The 18285-nt window shown below is 42.4% G+C and overlaps 1 protein-coding gene across 1 annotated transcript in view; it reads left to right on the top strand.

Moving 5' to 3' along the window:
- The window catches only part of PPP1R14C (protein phosphatase 1 regulatory inhibitor subunit 14C), a 108188-nt gene extending 92667 nt beyond the window's left edge, over nucleotides 1-15521 (top strand). Inside the window, exon 4 of the mRNA XM_033235081.1 lies at nucleotides 13884-15521. Coding sequence (XP_033090972.1) covers nucleotides 13884-13958 — 75 coding nt within the window. The 3' untranslated portion in view covers nucleotides 13959-15521. The remainder of the gene's footprint in view (nucleotides 1-13883) is intronic.
- The last annotated feature ends 2764 nt before the right edge of the window (nucleotides 15522-18285 follow it).

Here is an 18285-nt window from a genome sequence, read left to right as displayed (position 1 = left end):
TCAAATGATCCTCCTGCCTCAGTCTCCTGAGTAGCTATGACTATAGGTGCACACCACCACACCCGGCCAATGTTTTAAATTTTTTGTAGAGATGGGATCTCGCTTTATTACCTAGGCTGGTCTCAAATTCCTGGCCTCAAGTGATCCTTCTGCCTTAGCCTCCCAAAATTCTGGGATTGCAGGTGTGAGGCACTGCACCCAGCTGGAGGGAGGGAATGTGCTGCATCTTGATAGTGAGGTGATTTCCTGGGTATAATCAATCATCACCACTCCTCAGTGATACACTTTAAATAGATGGAGTTTACTGTTCTTAACTTACTCCTCAATGAAGTTGATAACTTAAAAAGAAAAGGAAAGGAAAGGGTCCTTAGCAGTGTCAAGGGACCTGGCTGGGCACACCAGACGTGCCAATGAGGAGAGCCTTGATGATTCTGGGGGCTGTCTGGGTAGAATTTCAGTGGGCAGAAAAGTCAGCATTCCACTCCCTCTCTTCTCCCTTTCCTCCTTCCCCTCCTTCTTTCTTCTTTTTTTCCCTGCTTTGCCGTATTTTTTTCTTCTTCTTTTCTAATTTATAAGACAGCTAGAATAGAAGGCAATTACTGAGAGATCTGGAGATTTTTATTGTCCCCTTGGGAGGAAGCTGTGGGCAGAACTGGAGGAAGAGGTTCATCGTACTCAGGGGAGAATTTCCAGTCTAGCTGTGGACACTGACCTTTGCACATCTTTCGTCCCTCCTCCAATGCCGGAAAATGAAGGATTGCTGTGTTTATCATAACACATTTTCGGTCATTTTAGTTTAGTTTGTAATTAGACTACAATTACCTAACCCAGTTGCTTAATAATAAAGACTATTCACCCCAGGCAGCATGGTGCAAAGGGAATTGTGCCCTCCACCCCAGGGCGGTGATCCCAGGTCCCTTTGGCCTTTATATTAACCTACGGTTTGAATCTTGGTCTGCTGCATTGAGCTGCTGTGTGACCTCAGACAAACCTCTAAACCCATCTGAGCCTGGTTTATAATACTTATAATGATCAAATGAGACAGTATGTGAAAATAAAGAGAGTGGCTGTCACCTGAAAGGTGCCTAGTAAGTATGTGCTGTATCTGAATCCCTGACAGATATATTCAGTACCCGTGAGAGCACGGTACTGTGCCAAACAAACTAGAAATGCACACACATGGGAAAGAAAAGTCTCAGGTGAGTGAATGCATTAAAAAGGTACATGTGGTGCATTCTCAGATACCAAAATAGTGCTCAGGACTGAGGTGAGAGGTAGGGGCCCAGGAGTTTACTGAAGAGAGGACCTTTTCATTGTTTTCAGTGGGAGGGTAAAACTTCACCTGCAGTGTGACAGCGGCCACATCCAAAGACTCAGAGGAGCCCGCATGAGGAGGAGGAGCTGAAAGCGGAGGGAGGTGGTTGGTGCCACTGTGTGTGTGTGTGTGTGTGTGTGTTTAGCCAGGAGGGAGCTGTTGGGAAATGCCACCTAAGGAATGTTTTCAAGTGCAATTCGAGCACTTTATGATGTGAAGAATAAATATGCTTTCCTTTGTAGTCCCTTGAGAGGGGAAGTAGCACATTCTGGGTGGCTCTGGAGTGGCTGATTTTGGTCCTGGGCTGTTGCTCAGGCTGTGGGGAGGAGCGGTCCCAGGCAGGAATCTGAGGAAGGAGCTACAGGGACTGTGGCCCTTGGCCAGGCGGGACAGAGAGCCTGCTGTGGATTTTCTCAGCCGTTAGAGCCTCTGTTGTCTAAGCTGGGAAAACTGACAGTCACTGAGGGAGAAACACTGGCAGGACACTGACAGCTTCCTCAGAAGAAACACATGTGTGCTGCACCCAGCCTGATGTCCGTGCCCCAGCCTGAGCACCCATGGTCTCACTTGGTGTCACACAACATACTTCTTCTCTGTCTTCAGTGTCAAACCTTCCCCATGGTGAAAATGGGCAGGGGTGGGCCAGGGGGGAAATAAGCTACATTTTTCTTACTGCGGTCAGAGTAGCACATTCTTTTTTGTTTTGTTTTGTTTGAAACGGAGTCTCGCTCTGTTGCCCAGGCTAGAGTGCAATGGTGTGATCTCAGCTCACTGCAACCTCCACCTCCTGGGTTCAAATGATTGTCCTGCCTCAGCCTCCCGAGTAGATGGGATTATAGGCATGTGCCACCATGCCCTGCTAATTTTGTATTTTTAGTAGAGACAGGGTTTCACCATGTTGGTTAGGCTGGTCTCGAACTCCCAACCTCAGGTGATCTGCCCGCCTTGGCCTCCCAAAGTGCTGGGATTATAGGCATGAGCCACCGTGCCTGGCCCAGAGTAGCATATTCTTGATTTGAATGTGTAGACTGGAAAGGTCAGTGTAGTCTGATGATGATGATGATAATGATGATGACGGTATCAAGCACTTGTACAGCACTTACTACTATCTAAGCACTTTTCTAAACATGTAGCATACAAAAATTCATCTCATCATTTAATCCTTACAGCATCCTTGAGGTGAGGTCTTATTGTCATTGCTCCTATTTATAGTTGAGGAAAACTGAGGCATGGAGAAAATGACTCATCTCTAAGTGGTGCAGAAGGATTTGAACCCAAGTCATCTGACTCCAGAGTCCCTCTCGTGGGCATGTGGCTACACTGCTTCTTACCATGTATGTGTGGATTGGATGACTCCTTCCTGATAGGAACAAACCCATTAGGTTTTTTTAGGCATCTGTTTCAAAGGGTCCTCCTATATTTGTAAGGCAAACCTTTTTCTTCTGTTTCTCTCCTTCTTGCACCATTATACAATCCATAGTCCTCAGGACACGGCCCAAGCCTCATCACAAGCAGTACATGTGACAATGTGTCCACCTGCAGTTCTGTCCCTGCCCAGGGCTGGGCGCAGCAGGCCACAGAATGCTTCTGCTGAGAGGTAGATTCTAAGGTGTGGACCCAGGACCTCTTAGGTAGTATTTTGAGACATATTTGGACAAAAGCTACTGAGGCAGTGTGGAAAATAGATACTTCTTGTCTTGAAAGCTAGGTCAAGGCAATTGTTTGTTTGTCTTTTTAAAATTATGGCAGTTAGCTGAAATTGTATTTCAACTGCTAGGAAGCTAGAATGGCCAGATCTTAGAAACTGGTGGAGAGGCAGTCAGTTAATAAAAATTTCCTTGGAAGGAGTGATGGGGGAGGGAGAAGAGAGGGAGGGAGGGAGGAAGGAAGGGGAGGGAGCTGGACCTTCCAGAGCGGTCATTTCTGGATTCTGTAGCCTTTAAATGAACACAGAGGTCTTTCGAGGCCTCTCAGAGCTCTGGCTGCCTTCTGCAGTCTTTGACTGTGAGAGGCAGTGTAGGAGGAGCCTGAATTGGCCTGACAGGGGCTGTCCTTTGCCCTCAGGGCACCAGTGCACCCCTAGCTGCACCTCATGCCATATGGTAGCAGGGCCTATGTTCTGTGTCTTCTTTCCCAGCTGGCCTGGGAGCTCCTGGAAGGCAGGGCCTGTGCCATCTTCTGCTCTGCATCTCAGCACTTGAGTAGAGTCTGGCATAGACTCTACTTAGATTAGAGCATGGGCTCAGTACATATTTATCAAAGTCAGTTGGCATCAAGAAGCCTGGATTCAAATATTTGCTTTGTGATCTAGGCAATGACTTGTAATGAACTAGAATATCAGTATTTTTGACCTGTAAAACCTCTACTACATTGAATTAAATATGGGCACATGTAAAGAGGCCACAAAGAGGAGGCCTTCAATCAGGATTTCCTTCTTTTTTTTGGCAGTCGAGCATAAGCAATGTCAGATCCCCACACAGAAACCACATCCACCAGGGAGTTCCTCGTCGGTCCTCACCCATCCTTTTAGCCAGGGACTGAAACTTCAAAAAAGAACGGATTCCCTTTTTAGAATATTGCAAAAGATCATGTCCTTTGTGGTTAGAAAATTGCCTTAAATAACTGATCATTTTCACTTGAATATCCTGCAACAGGGGAACACTCGTGTTCATCCTTTCAGCATGTTCAATGCATGTACAAGTTACACAGGGGGAGGCTGTATAAAGGTAGTAGTGAAACATTGGCTTGGAGACAGACTGGTTTTTAATAAAATGCACACAGAATTTTACGAAGACAGGCATATTCTGGCACAGAAAGCAATTTTCAAATTTAAAAAGATTCAAGCCATACAAAGTGTGTTCTTTCATTACAGTGGAATTACATTAGAAATAAGTAATAGAAAGACTATCTGGAAAATCTCTAAATACTTAGAAACTAAATGACACATTTCTAAATAACCCACTCCAAAGAAGAAATTAAAAGGGAAATTAGAAGCTGTTTTAAACTGAATGAAAATAAAACCCCATCATATCAAAAATTGTGAGATGCTACTAAAACAATGCTTAGTGCTCCTGGTGGGGTTGGTGGGGGGTGGTGGGAATACACAGAAGTAAATGTCTGCATCAGGAAAGGTCTCAAAGCAATGGCCTGAACTTCCACCTTAGAAACCAGGAAAAGAAGAGCAAATTAAACCCAAAACAAGGTGGAGAAAAGAAATAGTAAAGAAAAAAACAGAAATCAGTGAAATAGAAAACAGAAAAACAGGCCAGGCGCAGTGTAATTACACACCTGTAATCCCAGCACTTTGGAAGGCTGAGGTGGATGGATCACTTGGGGTCAGGAGTTTGAGACCAGCCTGGCCAACATGGTGAAACCCCATCTCTACCAAAAATATAAAAAATTAGCTGGGCGTAATGGTGCATGCCTGTAATCCCAGCTACCCATGAGGCTGAGGCAGGAGAATCACTTGAACCTGGGAGGTGAAGGTTGCAGTGAGCTGAGATCATGCCACTGCACTCCAGCCTGGGTGACAGAGCAAGACTCCATCTCAAAAAAAGAAGAAGAAGAAAAAAAAAAGAAAACCAATAAAGAAAATCAGTGAAACAAAAGCCGATTCTTTGAAAAGGTCAATACAATTGATAAACTTGTAGCCATAATGATAAATGGAAATAAGGAGAGAAGACACATTACTAATATTAGGAATGAGAGAGGTAACATCACTACAGATTCTATAGATATTATGAACAAGCTTGTGCCAGTAAATCTGACAACTTAGTTGAAATAGGCATGATATTGTTACCAGTGGAGAGTGTCCAGGTTCTTGGCGTTTTGAGCAAAGAATTGGACAAAACACACAAAGAAATGAAAGAATGAAGCAATGAAAGCACAGATTTGTTGAAATGAAGGTACACCCCACAGAGTGGGAGTGGGCTCAAGCAAGTGGCTCAGGAGTGCTGGTATGTCAATGAAGTAGTGGCCTGAGACCAGTCTGATTGGTTGCAGAAGGCAGCCAATCAGAGCCTGAAGTGAATTTTCAGTTACATCCCTATGCAGATGAAGACTAGGCCTGTGACCAGTCTGATTGGTTGCAGGAGGGGACCTATCAGAGGTACCTTCCATTTTTCATCTACAATGCAGAAAGTGGGGAGGGTTGCAAAGAGTATAGCCTCTGATCCTTTTGTTACCTGAGTGTGGAAAGTTAAGGTTTTCCTTTTGATTCACTTCTAGTCAGTCTGTGCAAATCAGCCTTAGGTTCCCTGCCTCCAGACCCTATTCTCCTGCCTCGACATTGTAATATAATAAGAAATACATATTCGCTCTCTGCTCCAGATACTTGGCACAAAACTCCTAAAACTCTTATAATTTCCTGAGCAAGCAGGTGCTATGTACATCTTTTGTTCTAATATTTCATCTTTGACCTCAGTTCTTGACCCAGATCTCCTAATCTGTTGGAATTTGCTGGGTGATAGGAGTCTCTTTTGTTCTAATGAGGAACCTCTTGGTGGGCGCCTTAGTGGATGCTGGTCTCCAGAAAGACCAAGCCACAATTAGAAACTTTGAACTTTCAGCCCTACCCCCATCCTCCAAAAAGAGGAAGGAGGCTGAAGATAGAGTTAATAATTGATCATGCCTATATGATAAAGCCCACATAAAAATCCCTGAAGAACTATGGGGTTCAGAAAACTGGGTTGCTGAACATGTGTATGTGCTAGGAGAGGAGCCCAGAGAGGGCATGAGAGCTCCATGCTCCTTCCCTCAAGCACTGACCTGTGTGTCTCTTCATCTGCTGTTCATCTGCATCCTTTATCACATCCTTTATTAATATAATAAGTAAATACAAGTGTTTCCCTGAGTTCTGAAAGTTGCTCTAGCAAATTATTGTACCCACAGAGAGGGTCATGAGAACCTCAATTTATAACTGTTCAGCCAGAAGTATAGGTGACAACCTGGGACCTAGAATTGGCATCTGAAGCTGGAGTCAGGCTTGTGGGCCTGATGCTTTAACCCGTGGCATCTAACTATAACTCCAACTCCAGGTAAACAGTGTCAGAATCAGCCAGGCACAGTGGCTCATGCCTGTAATCCCAGCACTTTGGGAGGCTGAGGCAGGCAGATCACTTGAGGCCAGGAGTTTGAGACCAGCCTAGCCAACATGGCGAAACCCTGTCTCTACTAAAAATACAAAAATTAGCTGGGCATGGTGGCATGTGCTTGTAATCCTAGCTACTTGGGAAGCTGAGGCACAAGATCACTTGAACCTGGGAGGCGGAGGTTTCAATGAGCCGGGATCATGCTATTACACTCCAGCCTGGATGACAGAGCGAGACTCTGTCTCAAAAAAAAAAGGGGTCAGAATTTAATTGAATCGTAGGATCGTAGGACACTCTGTTGATGTCTTCTGGAGAATTACTTGATACAAAACTTCCCCTCAAACACAAAACAAAACAACAACAAAACAACAACAACAACAACAACAACAACAAAAGCCTTATAGGCCCAGATGGCTTCAGTGGGGGAATTTTACCAGACATCTAAGAAAGAAATCCTACCAACTCTACATAAACTCTTCTAGAAACTTGAAGAGGAAGGAATACTTCCCAACTCATGCTATGAAGCTGGCAATACCCTGATACTAAAGATAAAGATATTACAAGAAAAGAAATGTACAGACAAGTATTTTACATGAACATGGATGTGAAAATTCTGTCAAATTGAATTCAACAATATGTAAAAAAGCCATCATGATCAAGTGGGGTTTATCCCAGGAATGCAAGATTAGTTTAACATTAGAAAGTCAATGTAATTCACCACATTAAAAAACTAGGAGGGGGGGCGAGGTGGCAGGCGCCTATAGTCCCAGCTACTCCGGAGGCTGAGGCAGGAGAATGGCCTAAACCCGGGAGGCAGAGCTTGCAGTGAGCTGAGATCCGGCCACTGCACTCCAGCCTAGGCAACACAGCAAGACTCCGTCTCAAAAAAAAAAAAAAAAAACTAGGAGGGGGATAAACCCCTTTAATCATGTCAGTAGATGCAAAGCATTAGAGAAAACCCAGCCTGTATTCCTGATACAAACTCTCACCACACTAGAAATAGAAGGGAACCTCCTTAACTTGGTAAAGAGTATCTGCAACAAACCTACTGGTAACACACTTACTGGTGAAAGACTGAGTGCTGCCCCCTAAGTTTGGTAACATGGTCAGGGTATTCACTCTCACCACTTTTATTCCACACAGTATTGCAGCTTTTAGCCAATACAGTTAGGCCAAAAAGAAATACGGGGCTTCTAAATAAGAAGAAGTAAAATTGTTTTCATTCATAGACAACACGACTGTGTAGAAAATTCAATAGAATCTACAGAAAATCTCGTAGAACTAATAGGAATTCAGCAAGCTTGCAGGATACAAGATAAATATATGAAAATCTATTGTATTTCCCTATACCAGCAACAATTGGAAATAAAAATATACTATTTACAATAACATCAACAATATTAGATAGGCGTATATCTGACAAAAGATGAACAATATTTGTACACTGAAAATTATAAACCATTGCTGAGATAAGTTAGTTCTTAACTGAGAGTAGAGATAAATCATGTTCATGGGTGAGAGGATTCATTATTGTTGAGATGTCAGTTCTCCCCAAATTGATCTACAGATTTAAGGCAATCTCAATCAAAACCCAAACAGGGAAATTTACAAGCTGATTCTATAATTCCTTTTTTTTTTTTTTTGAGATGGAGTCTCACTCTGTCACCCAGGCTGGAGTGCAATGGCACAATCATGGCTCACTGCAACCTCCGCCTCCCAGGTTCAAGCAATTCTCCTGCCTTAGCCTCCTGAGAAGCTGGGATTACAGGTACCTGCCACCATGCCTGGCTAATTTTTGTATTTTTTTTAATAGAGACAGGGTTTCACCATGTTGTCCAGGTGGTCTTGAACTCCTGACCTTAGGCGATTGACCCACCTCGGCCTCCCAAAGTATTGGGATTACAAGCATGAGCCACCGCGCCCAGCTCTAAAGTTCTTAAGGAAATTTAAAGGACCTAGAATAGCCAAAACAATTTTGAGAAAGATCAGCAAAGTTGGCAGACTAACATTACCTGATTTCAGGATTTACTATAAATAAATCCATACTTTTCAAAACAATGTGGTGTGGGTATAAACATAGACAAATTAGATCAGTGATTCAGCCATTCCATTCAGAGATATTTACACAAAAGAAATGGAAGCATATTCCATACAAAGATTTGTACATGAATATTTTAAATAACTTTATTTATAATAGCCCCAAACTGGAAACAGCCCGCATTTCTACCAACAGGTGGATAGATAAATTGTGGTACATCTTTATGATGGATGCTACTCAGCAACAAAAAAGAAATGAACTATTAACACATGCAGCAGTGTAGCTGAATCTCCAAATAATAGTGCAGAGTGAAAGAAGCCACACTAAAAAGTACAGTGTTATGATTCTATTTATGTAAAACTCTGGAGAAGGAAAACTAATCTGGAGTGACAGAAAGCAGGTCAGCTTTTCCTGGGAATGGGAAGTGAGGGGGATTGCACATAAGCATGAAGAAGAAACTTCTGGAGGTGTTGGATGTGTCCATGATGTTGATCATGCAGATGGTGTGCTTGCAGTGGTTGTCTGCCTTAAATATGTTCAGCTTAAGGCATTTCAATTATACCTTAATAAAGCTGTTTACAAAAAAAAAAAAAAAAAAAAAAAAGGTCACTGGGAATATTGTAGCCTCTTCCCCAACCATTCTACTCAAATTTGTCTCATCTAAGACACACTGACCCTTTCTTGCCCAATCCAATATATTTGTCTCTGTCCTTGATTTACTTAACTTCTCATTGCACTTGACTTAGGCGAGCACTTCTTTCTGCTAGAAACACTTTTCTCTCTTGGCTTCTGAACAGCACATTCTCTTGGGTTTTTTCCCCTAGCTCTTGTGGCTGCAACTCCTCTAGCAAACGTCACTTGTTAGAGGGCCTTTGACCCTATCTTCCTCTCTATTTATACTCTACTCAACTCCAAGGTTATCCCACCTAGTCCTACAATTTAAAGCAGCAGCATCTGTACATCCCAACAGAATTTTCTGGGATAACAGAAAGAGTCTCTATTGGCATTGTCCACATGGTGGCCACTAGCCATCTGTGGCTATGACTTGAAATGTGGCTAGCGTGACTAACATATGAATTTCAAATTTTATTTATTTAAATTAATTTCAATTGAAATAGCCACATATGGTTAGTGGCTACTGTATTGAATAGTCCAGGTCTAGATCACTGTGTGTTTACAAGCTGTGGGTAGGAACACATTTGCTGGTCTTGACTTTTATTTTTTCAGAATAAAATAAGTTCTATTTTTCACAAAATATTTGTTTCAGGCTGGTATCTCTAGGGCTCACACATTCACACATAGATTTGTTTTATTTTTTTTTTTGCTTTGGTTTTGTATGTAAGTTGAAAGGCACTGATCTAGATGCCAGTGATGTCCATGTTAATGTTTTCAACCATGAGCTGAGGTCCAAAGTCATATTTGTCATCCTGACATCTCATCACAAATCTGTAAGTGTGCTGTTTTTCCCTCCAGTTATCCCACATCTCAGCAAATGGCACTATCTTTTCCTCCAATTGATGTGGAACAGTGACCTGAATTTTCTGCTTTCCTGTCCCCGCTCCCCGCCACACCCTACTCGCACATTCAGTCCAGCAGCAAGGTCTGTTGGCTCTGCTTCCTAAATGGGTCCCAGGTCTACCCACTTGTTTTCATTTGGGTTTTTATATCAACATACTCTAAGCCCCTGTCCTCTCTTGCCTGGAGTACTGCCGTAGCTTTAAACTGGTCTGTGATTCACTGTTATCTTCATAAGACCCACAGTGGCCAAAGGAATCTTCCAGAGCCATAAATCAGATGCTGCTGCTGCCTTACTCCAGAGCCTCCAAGAGCTTTCCACTGCCATGCTCTATTGTCACCTTACTGTGCCTGTGAGGCCCTGGTGACTGGGCCCAGGCCTCTGGTATTGGTCCACCACAGTCACCCTGGTCATTCTGTGCCAGGGACTTCCACTTCCTTGCTTATTTATCTGCAGGACTCTGCACATGTGCCGTGACCTAGGCCCCCCAGATCTTCCCAAGATGGCCCCTCTCTGTTAATTCAGGTCTTAACTCAGAGGTGACTTCCTCAAAGGAGCAGCCATTCTCTGACTAAATCAGTAAGTGTAACCCAAGTCAGAGTGATAGTATTTTAGGAGCAAATGAGATACATTGTTACTGAAATAGAGTGCTTTTGAGTAATAGGAGCCAAGAGCCATCAAAGTATTCTTAACTAGAGATCCTTGAATTTTCTTTACAAATCATCTGTAATCAACAAAATCCTTCTGTGCAAGTAATACTGCCAAGTTTCTGTATGAAGAATAAATATTGGTCTTGCTATTTTTTAACTTACTCGACTGAACACCCCATTATGCAAATTTAATGAACAGTTTAAAGTATGCATATTATGTACAATATAGTGTATCAAGATATAGATGTATAAATTATGTTAATATAAAATTTTAAATGAGTATTTCATTAATGTGAATATGACATATGCACAAGGCAAATAGCATTTATTTAAACTTTTTAATCTCTGAGATTTATGTACATCATGGTTAGCTTTGTGAGAAAGTTTGAATTTGATTTGATTTAGGTTACCAAATTTGATTTTAATTATCCAAATTTAAATTTGATTGTTGTGAAGAGAAAGGTCTGTAGGGTCGATTATTCCTTATGTAATTTTAGTCTTTACTTTGTGAAAATGTGTTATTAAAATAGTGCAGAAAAATTACAAGTTATTAACAAACTAAAGGATTTGTGATTTTTTACCTTTGCTTTAAAAAAAAAAAGAAAAAGAAAAAGAAAAAATCCTGACAAACACAGTGAAACCCTGTCTCCTCTAAAACTACAAAAAAATTAGCCGGACGTGGTGGCGGGCGCCTGTAGTCCCAGCTACTCGGGAAGTTGAGGCAGGAGAATGGCGTAAACCCAGGAGGCGGAGCTTGCAGTGAGCCAAGATCGTGCCACTGCACCCCAGCCTGGGTGACAGAGCAAGAGTCCGTCTCAAAAAAAAAAGCAAAAAAAAAAAAAACCCAAAAACAAACAAACAAACAAAAAAACAAGCTTACATTCAAATACTGAAACTTTTTGTAGTAGTCACTTGCATAACAGATTCCGAAAACAACAAAACTGAAACTGTATGTGCAGAATACTATGTATTGGTTAAACTACATAACACAGGAGGCAACAGGAAATGCATTTACATTTGTGAAATGAAAATTGAATATAAATAGGAAAATGTGGCATGATTTTATCCTAGAAAATTATTTAAATCGGAATAGATAGTGTTCAGAAAGTTAAAATAAGGCCTCCATTTTACTCTACTTGTATTCCATTCTGTACAAGTTCAGAAATGGTGGTGATTAAAATATTTAAGTCACTTTACATTCTTCTGGGATAGCTCTCTAAAGGGAATAATCCAAGCTACAGACAAAGATTTATGCACAAAGACATTAGTTATGGCATGGTTTATAATTTTGAAAAGTCAGGAGCCATCCAAATATCCAGTGGTGGGGGGAATTAAGTAGATTGTATAACATCCTTACAAAAGATTATATAACCACTAACATTAATTTTTAGGAAGATTGTTTAATGTGGGAAAATGCTTCTGACATAATGCTAAGTGAAGAAAAAGGATATATTTATATGGTATAATCTTAATTAGGTGAAAACAATATCCATAGAAGAAAATATATTAATAGTAGTTAATTCTGAGGACTGCGTTGTTGCTGGTTGTATTTTCCAGGTTTCTAGAAAAAACACATATTACTTTTATAATAGGGAAAAGATTATTCATAAAAGAAATTTTGATGCTAATAAAATATTAAATATTTAAGGTTTCTGTGCTTTAGAGCCAGAGAGTAGTGCATGGCTCATTTAGTCTGGGAGCTCATGAGTGAGGGTTATAATTGGTGAGGGAGACTGAGAGCTGTTTTTTCAGATGGCTCCATGGACAGCAAGGTTTCTTGGTGTTTTTGCTCTCAGATAGTCCCTAATATGCTCAGTTCTGTCACTTACTGACTGTCACTGCTGATCAGAAAGTCTGACTGGCTGTTAGCTTTGTATTTGACAGATATAAAACAGGAAGACCAGGTAGTTGTTACCTAATAAATATGACTTATTTGGTGGCCAAACATTTTAAAACAGGGGGCAAAAATGATAGATTCCTGATTGTGTAAAGTGGGAACCATTCTGGATCATTTTTCAGTCTTTAGGTTCTGATCAATTTAGAGGTCATGAAATCCTTTTAGTGAGTCTTCCCTAGCATTACTTTGTAAATGAAATTAGAGTAGAATAGAAATGCCAGAGTGCGTGGCATGTAGTAAGTATCCTGTACGTTTTAATTTCAGATGTGTGTTTGTAGGTACTGGATTGTGACATAAAGTGTGTTTTTATTTTGGTTTGATTTTTTATCTATAGTTTGCTGTCAAAAAAGTCCAAAGACTCTTAGTGCGATCCACACCAGTGATGTGCAGTATTCTCCAGTGATTATAGCATCAGTGTCACTTGGGAGCTTGTCAGAAATGTACCTTATTAGGCCCCGCCCAGATCTACTTAATCACAAACACTGGTGGTGGATCCCAGCACTGTGTGTTTTAATGAGTCCCTGTCTTAGTCCATTTTCTGTTGCTGTAAGAGAATATCACAGGCTGGGTATTTTATTATAATAGAGGTTTATTTAGCTCACAGTTCTGGAGGCTGGGAAGTCCAAGAGCATGGCACTGGCATCTGGAGAGGGCCTTTTTGCTGCATCATGTCATGGTGGAGATTATCACATGGTGAGAGGACAAGTGTGTGCCAGCTCAGGACTTTCTTCTTCTTATAAAGTCATCAGTCCCATCTTGGGGGCCCTACCCTGATAACCTTATCTAATCCAAACTACCTCCCAAAGGCCCTACCTCCAAATGCCATCAACATATTAAGTCAAGGATTAAGTTTCCAATACATGAAATTTGGAGGACACATTCAAACCATAGCAGTCCCCCTGGTGATTCTGATGCACACTCAAATTTGAGAGCCACTAGTCCAGCCTTGCTATTCTTGGTGAGGTTCAAGGACTAACACTGGCATCACCTGTGAGCTAGTTGGAAATGCAGAATCTCAGACCCCAACCTGGACAGGCTCACTCAGAATCTGTGAGATCACCAGGTAATTTATTTTCATGGTAATGTTAAATAGCTCTGATCTCAACACACATGCCTCAGGGGCCAAGTAGGTCATGTCAGTAGTGAAAGTAGCCTGGTTTCCCCCCTAAAGAAAGTAGAACAATAAGAAGGCATTGTGGTGTGAAGTTTTAGTACTCTTGTTTTTTAAAATCCTGTATTATACCAATGGGGGTTAACACATTCAACCAAACTCATCAACTAAGGTTAACTGTGGTTGACATCAATTACTTTAAGCAGATTTTTAAACACAGAATTTTAATAGTGACCCTCATATTAACTTCTTCTGATCTCTTTTAGGAATTTATCAAAGAGCTGCTTTCTCGGATAAGAGGCATGAGGAAACTGAGCCCTCCACAGAAGAAGACTGTATGATTCTGGAACAGGGTGGAACTCTCCTGGAAACGAAGAAAGGGTCCTGGGATTTGTACTTCACGAAGACTTTTGTGAAAGAATAGGTGTCCTTATGAACAACGTTTTTTGTTTTTTGTTTTTTTTTTCTTTTTTTGGTGTGAAGGTGGGGGGTTCTATTAGACATTTATTCAAGAGCGTTCCATTTTTGGTTTTAAAGGTTTTTGTTAATGTAATATTTTAATAGCAAAGATATCATGACTCTAGCCACAGCCCAACCAAGGATTATCAAAGCAGGTGGACGCTTGAAGGGCCGCGCCAGGCTGCGTTTTCTGCAAGGACTCAGATGTTTAGTACCTTATGATACAGGGAAGATAGTTTTCTTACAAGTAGTTGGTAATATTTTTTTCTTAAGTTGTACATTTGACTCAGCTGTCAAATTTCTCATACTTGTATATATCTACACACAACTAAGTTAAAATGTTGATGTGAGTTTTATTTCACATGGATGGAATAAACCTGTGGTCGTCCTTTAACTGGAGGTCCCAGCACATGTGTTTTCAAGAGGCCACTAGGCATTCTTCATTGAGTGCTGCTGACTTCAACATTCACTTTATGCACCAAAGTGAAAGAATTTAGTGTATCCGTTATTTTAATGTGCTACACTACAGAAATGTTAAGTTGGTCAAGGGCTTAATTTATGGAATTTCTATTATTTCATTGGTTGGGATGCTTTGCCAGGTCATGTGCTTATTGTCTCATTTGTGGTCTTTTAAAGTTGTATGAACCCTTAATTTGAAGAAGTAACTTGATTTCTAGAGAAATGCCCACTCTAGCTAAGTGATATTTTGCATTGGAAAAAGGAAGCATTGTGTAGAAATGAATCGTCTGCTTTCCACCTGGTACTGTGTATTATTCTGTCTCCAGGAAAGCAGATCAAAAGAAAGTTAGCAGATCGAGTGTCTTCTTCCTTAGAAATACATTCTGGTAGCTTCTGTGCGTGGGTAGCATCAGACCAGTGGGTGTAAACCGAGTGTTAAGTGTCAAGGTGAGAAAGCCTCACATTCTCTCAAGACAGTCGCTGCTGATTTGGAAGTGTGGAGATTGCATTTCTGGCTTCTCTCAATGGCTTGTGTTGAGGACTCTGGGTGCTCCTGGCCCTAATTGTGCACCCTGATCCCCGTGCTTGGAGCTAGGCCTGGTGGTATGTTCTAGCCCTCTCAGTTATCAGCTCTTTGGAGAAGGATCAAAATTCAGATGGGATGTGGGATGGGTAATAGGTGAGAGTAGAAACTCTTCCTTTCCTCCAGGAATTCCCTGCTGCCTCCCACAGAAACCCACCTACCATAAGATGTCTCCAGATGGCCTTGTCCAAGGATGGGGGTCAGGCATTTTATATCAAGGGTGCTCTGAACATATTTAATTTTTTTAAAAAACTATGTTTGTGAATTTTGCGTATACTGGCAAGCTTTTGAAAATGTGTTTAATTTTGTATTGTTTACCAATGATTTATTTACAAGATATTTACTCAAATAAATGGAGCTGCTTACAAGCCTGTTGACATGTGTGGCTTGCACAACACATTAACATGATGGTTTTGCTTTGTCAGTTTCTCTGCAGAGGTGAAGACCAAGCACCTGTGTCGATCTAGCTTTTCATTTTCAAAGTATTTCTAGGCATGTAATCCTGGCCCTCTCCTCAGGCATCTTCAGATCAGGTGGTGAAACCAAAGGAGCTGGGCCACAATTCTTCGGCTGAGAAAGAAGATGAGCTCTGTGTGCTCAGCCTGGCACTCTCCTAGGCCAACCTCCTTTCGTTTAATTAAAACTCCCCTTTCCCGTCTGACAAGAACCCTCAAAAACATTTCAAATTAGTACACTCTTTCACTTATTGTTAGAATGCCTTGCACCATGGAAGTCAGAAAAATACAGAATGGGCAGGATTTCTGTTAGGCTTAATTGACCAGCCCATGTGATGGTCTCAGATGAAGTAAGAATAGACTTTTCCTCCAAAGGCCTCTGCTCCCACCACACACCCACTCCCCACCTTCCCTCCTGCCATTGTCAGGGCCCAGCATCCCCTGATCCCTGTGAGTGCTCCAGCCAGAAGTTTGGGCCTCTTCCTTGACTCCCCAGTAGTCACTCAGCTTGTCCTCTGTGAATATGTCTCAAATCTATCCTGCGTCCAACTTTCCTGGATTGCTGCCACCACCTTGGGATTGGATTCTCCATGTCCAGGCTTGTCTCCCTCTGATCCATCCTCCACCCAGTTGCCAGAATAGTCTGATGACTCCACCCTCTGCTTGAAACCAAACCCCTCTGCATGCCTTATGAGAAATATTGTCTCTGCCTCTCCCATCTCATCTTTTGGCCTTGTACTCATGCCCAGTTCTGCCAAATTCCTTGGAGTTTCTGGCATGTTCTACGTATTTTCTCCTCTGATGCTTTGTAAAATCTGTTGCCTTGGCCCAGAACACCCTCTTTGCCAACAGGCTCTGTCCAGAGAGCTGGGTTAGATCCCCTCCTAGGTGTGTTCCCCCTCAGCTCCAGCCTATACCCCATCGTAGACGCATCCACAGTATCATTATTGTCTATCCATTTGTTGGTGTCTTCTGTTAGAATCTAGGATCTTTGAGGCTGGGGATCTGGACTTCTCCAAGCATCTGGTCCTAGACTTGGCCCATCAAAGAGATTGATGTGTGTTTGCCAATTGAATGAATATGACAAAAGATTCAAGAACTCCACTGTTTTCTTCCCAGCTAGAGTTTTGGTTCTTAGATCTGAGTGTACATTTGAGTCACCTGGGAAGCTTTAAAAACATTGGAAGCCTGGGCCTCAGTCAATTCTGACCAGTGAAATCAGCATCTCTAGGACAAGAGCTGGGGTGTTTGTTTTCAAACTCTCCAGCTTGCGCATCACTGGGCCTTTGGGTCACTCTTGTGCCATTGGATGGCCAGATGCATTAGCTTGACCTCAGCTCTCCATGTTTATGCTATTACAGCAGGTGGCAGCTGTGATGTTAGCATATTGGCTATTTCTCTTTTTTTTTTTTTTTTTTTGAGACGGAGTCTCGCTCTGTCACCCAGGCTGGAGTGCAGTGGCCGGATCTCAGCTCACTGCAAGCTCCGCCTCCCGGGTTTACGCCATTCTCCTGCCTCAGCCTCCCGAGTAGCTGGGACTACAGGCGCCCGCCACCTCGCCCGGCTAGCTTTTTGTATTTTTTAGTAGAGACGGGGTTTCACCGTGTTAGTCAGGATGGTCTCAAACTCCTGACCTTGTGATCCGCCCGTCTCGGCCTCCCAAAGTGCTAGGATTACAGGCTTGAGCCACTGCGCCTGGCCGGCTATTTCTCTTACAGAGTCTCCTCACTAGGGTGATGGCTCCAAATTATCCAACTTCTAGTGCCAACTTTGTGCTCACTTGAACGTTGGGAAATCTCAATGTAAACTTCATGGAGTGGCTTCCATTTGTAACGATCATAATAAAAGTTAGCACTGTGCTAAGTGCATGCTTCACCTCATTTAATCCTGACGTTAACCTTATGAGGCAGGTGCCATTATTCTCACTTTACAGATAAGAAAATAAACTCAGGCTTAGCAGCTTACCTGAGTCCACACAGCTACAACACTGAGAGTCAAACCCAAATCTATTTGGCTCCAAAGTCCCATAACCATTAGGCTCTCTTGCTACTCTTAGGGGATTACTCTTAGTCCCATTCACAAGAGTGAACCCTGGGAACCACATTTAAAATGAACCAGGTCCCTGAGCTGGCAGGGTAGGGGTGGAGGCTTTGCGGGTGGAGGAGGTCCCAGCCACCTGTGGGGCTCTTCTTCACTCCTGGGAACTGAGGGGCTCCCTGCTCCCCACCTGCAGTGCAGCCAGGCCCTGTGATGCTGGCCCTCCTTGTCCAGCATCCTCTTGCCTTTTCCCATAACGTAAAGCTCCTGGACTTGGGCTTAGCAGCTGAGCAAGGAGTATCCAGTCATCAGTTTCCTGAGAAAGAGCAGCTCAGGACAAGGCGATTTTCAGTTCCTGAAACACAGGAATTAAACAGATTTTCACTTATTTATCACTGCCATAGTTTAGATATTTGTCCCCTCCAAATCCCATTTTGAAATTTGATCTCCAGTGTCGGAGGTGAGAAGTGTTTGGGTCATGGGGGCAGATCCCTCATGAACGGCTTGGTGCCATTCTCCTGGGACTGAGCAAGTACTTACTGTTAGGTCCCTCTAGATCTGGTTGTTAAAAAGAACTGGGCACCTCCTCCCCTCTCTGTCTTACTTCCTCTCTTGCCATGTAACAAGCCAGCTCTCCTCCCGTGATTGGAAATTTCTGAGGTCCCCACCAAAGGC

Source organism: Trachypithecus francoisi, unplaced genomic scaffold (genome assembly GCF_009764315.1).
Source record: "Trachypithecus francoisi isolate TF-2019V2 unplaced genomic scaffold, Tfra_2.0 Lachesis_group15, whole genome shotgun sequence".
Lineage (NCBI taxonomy): Eukaryota > Metazoa > Chordata > Mammalia > Primates > Cercopithecidae > Trachypithecus > Trachypithecus francoisi.
The sequence above is the reverse complement of the archived record's forward strand: the minus strand, read 5'-3'. Positions and strand labels throughout refer to the sequence as shown.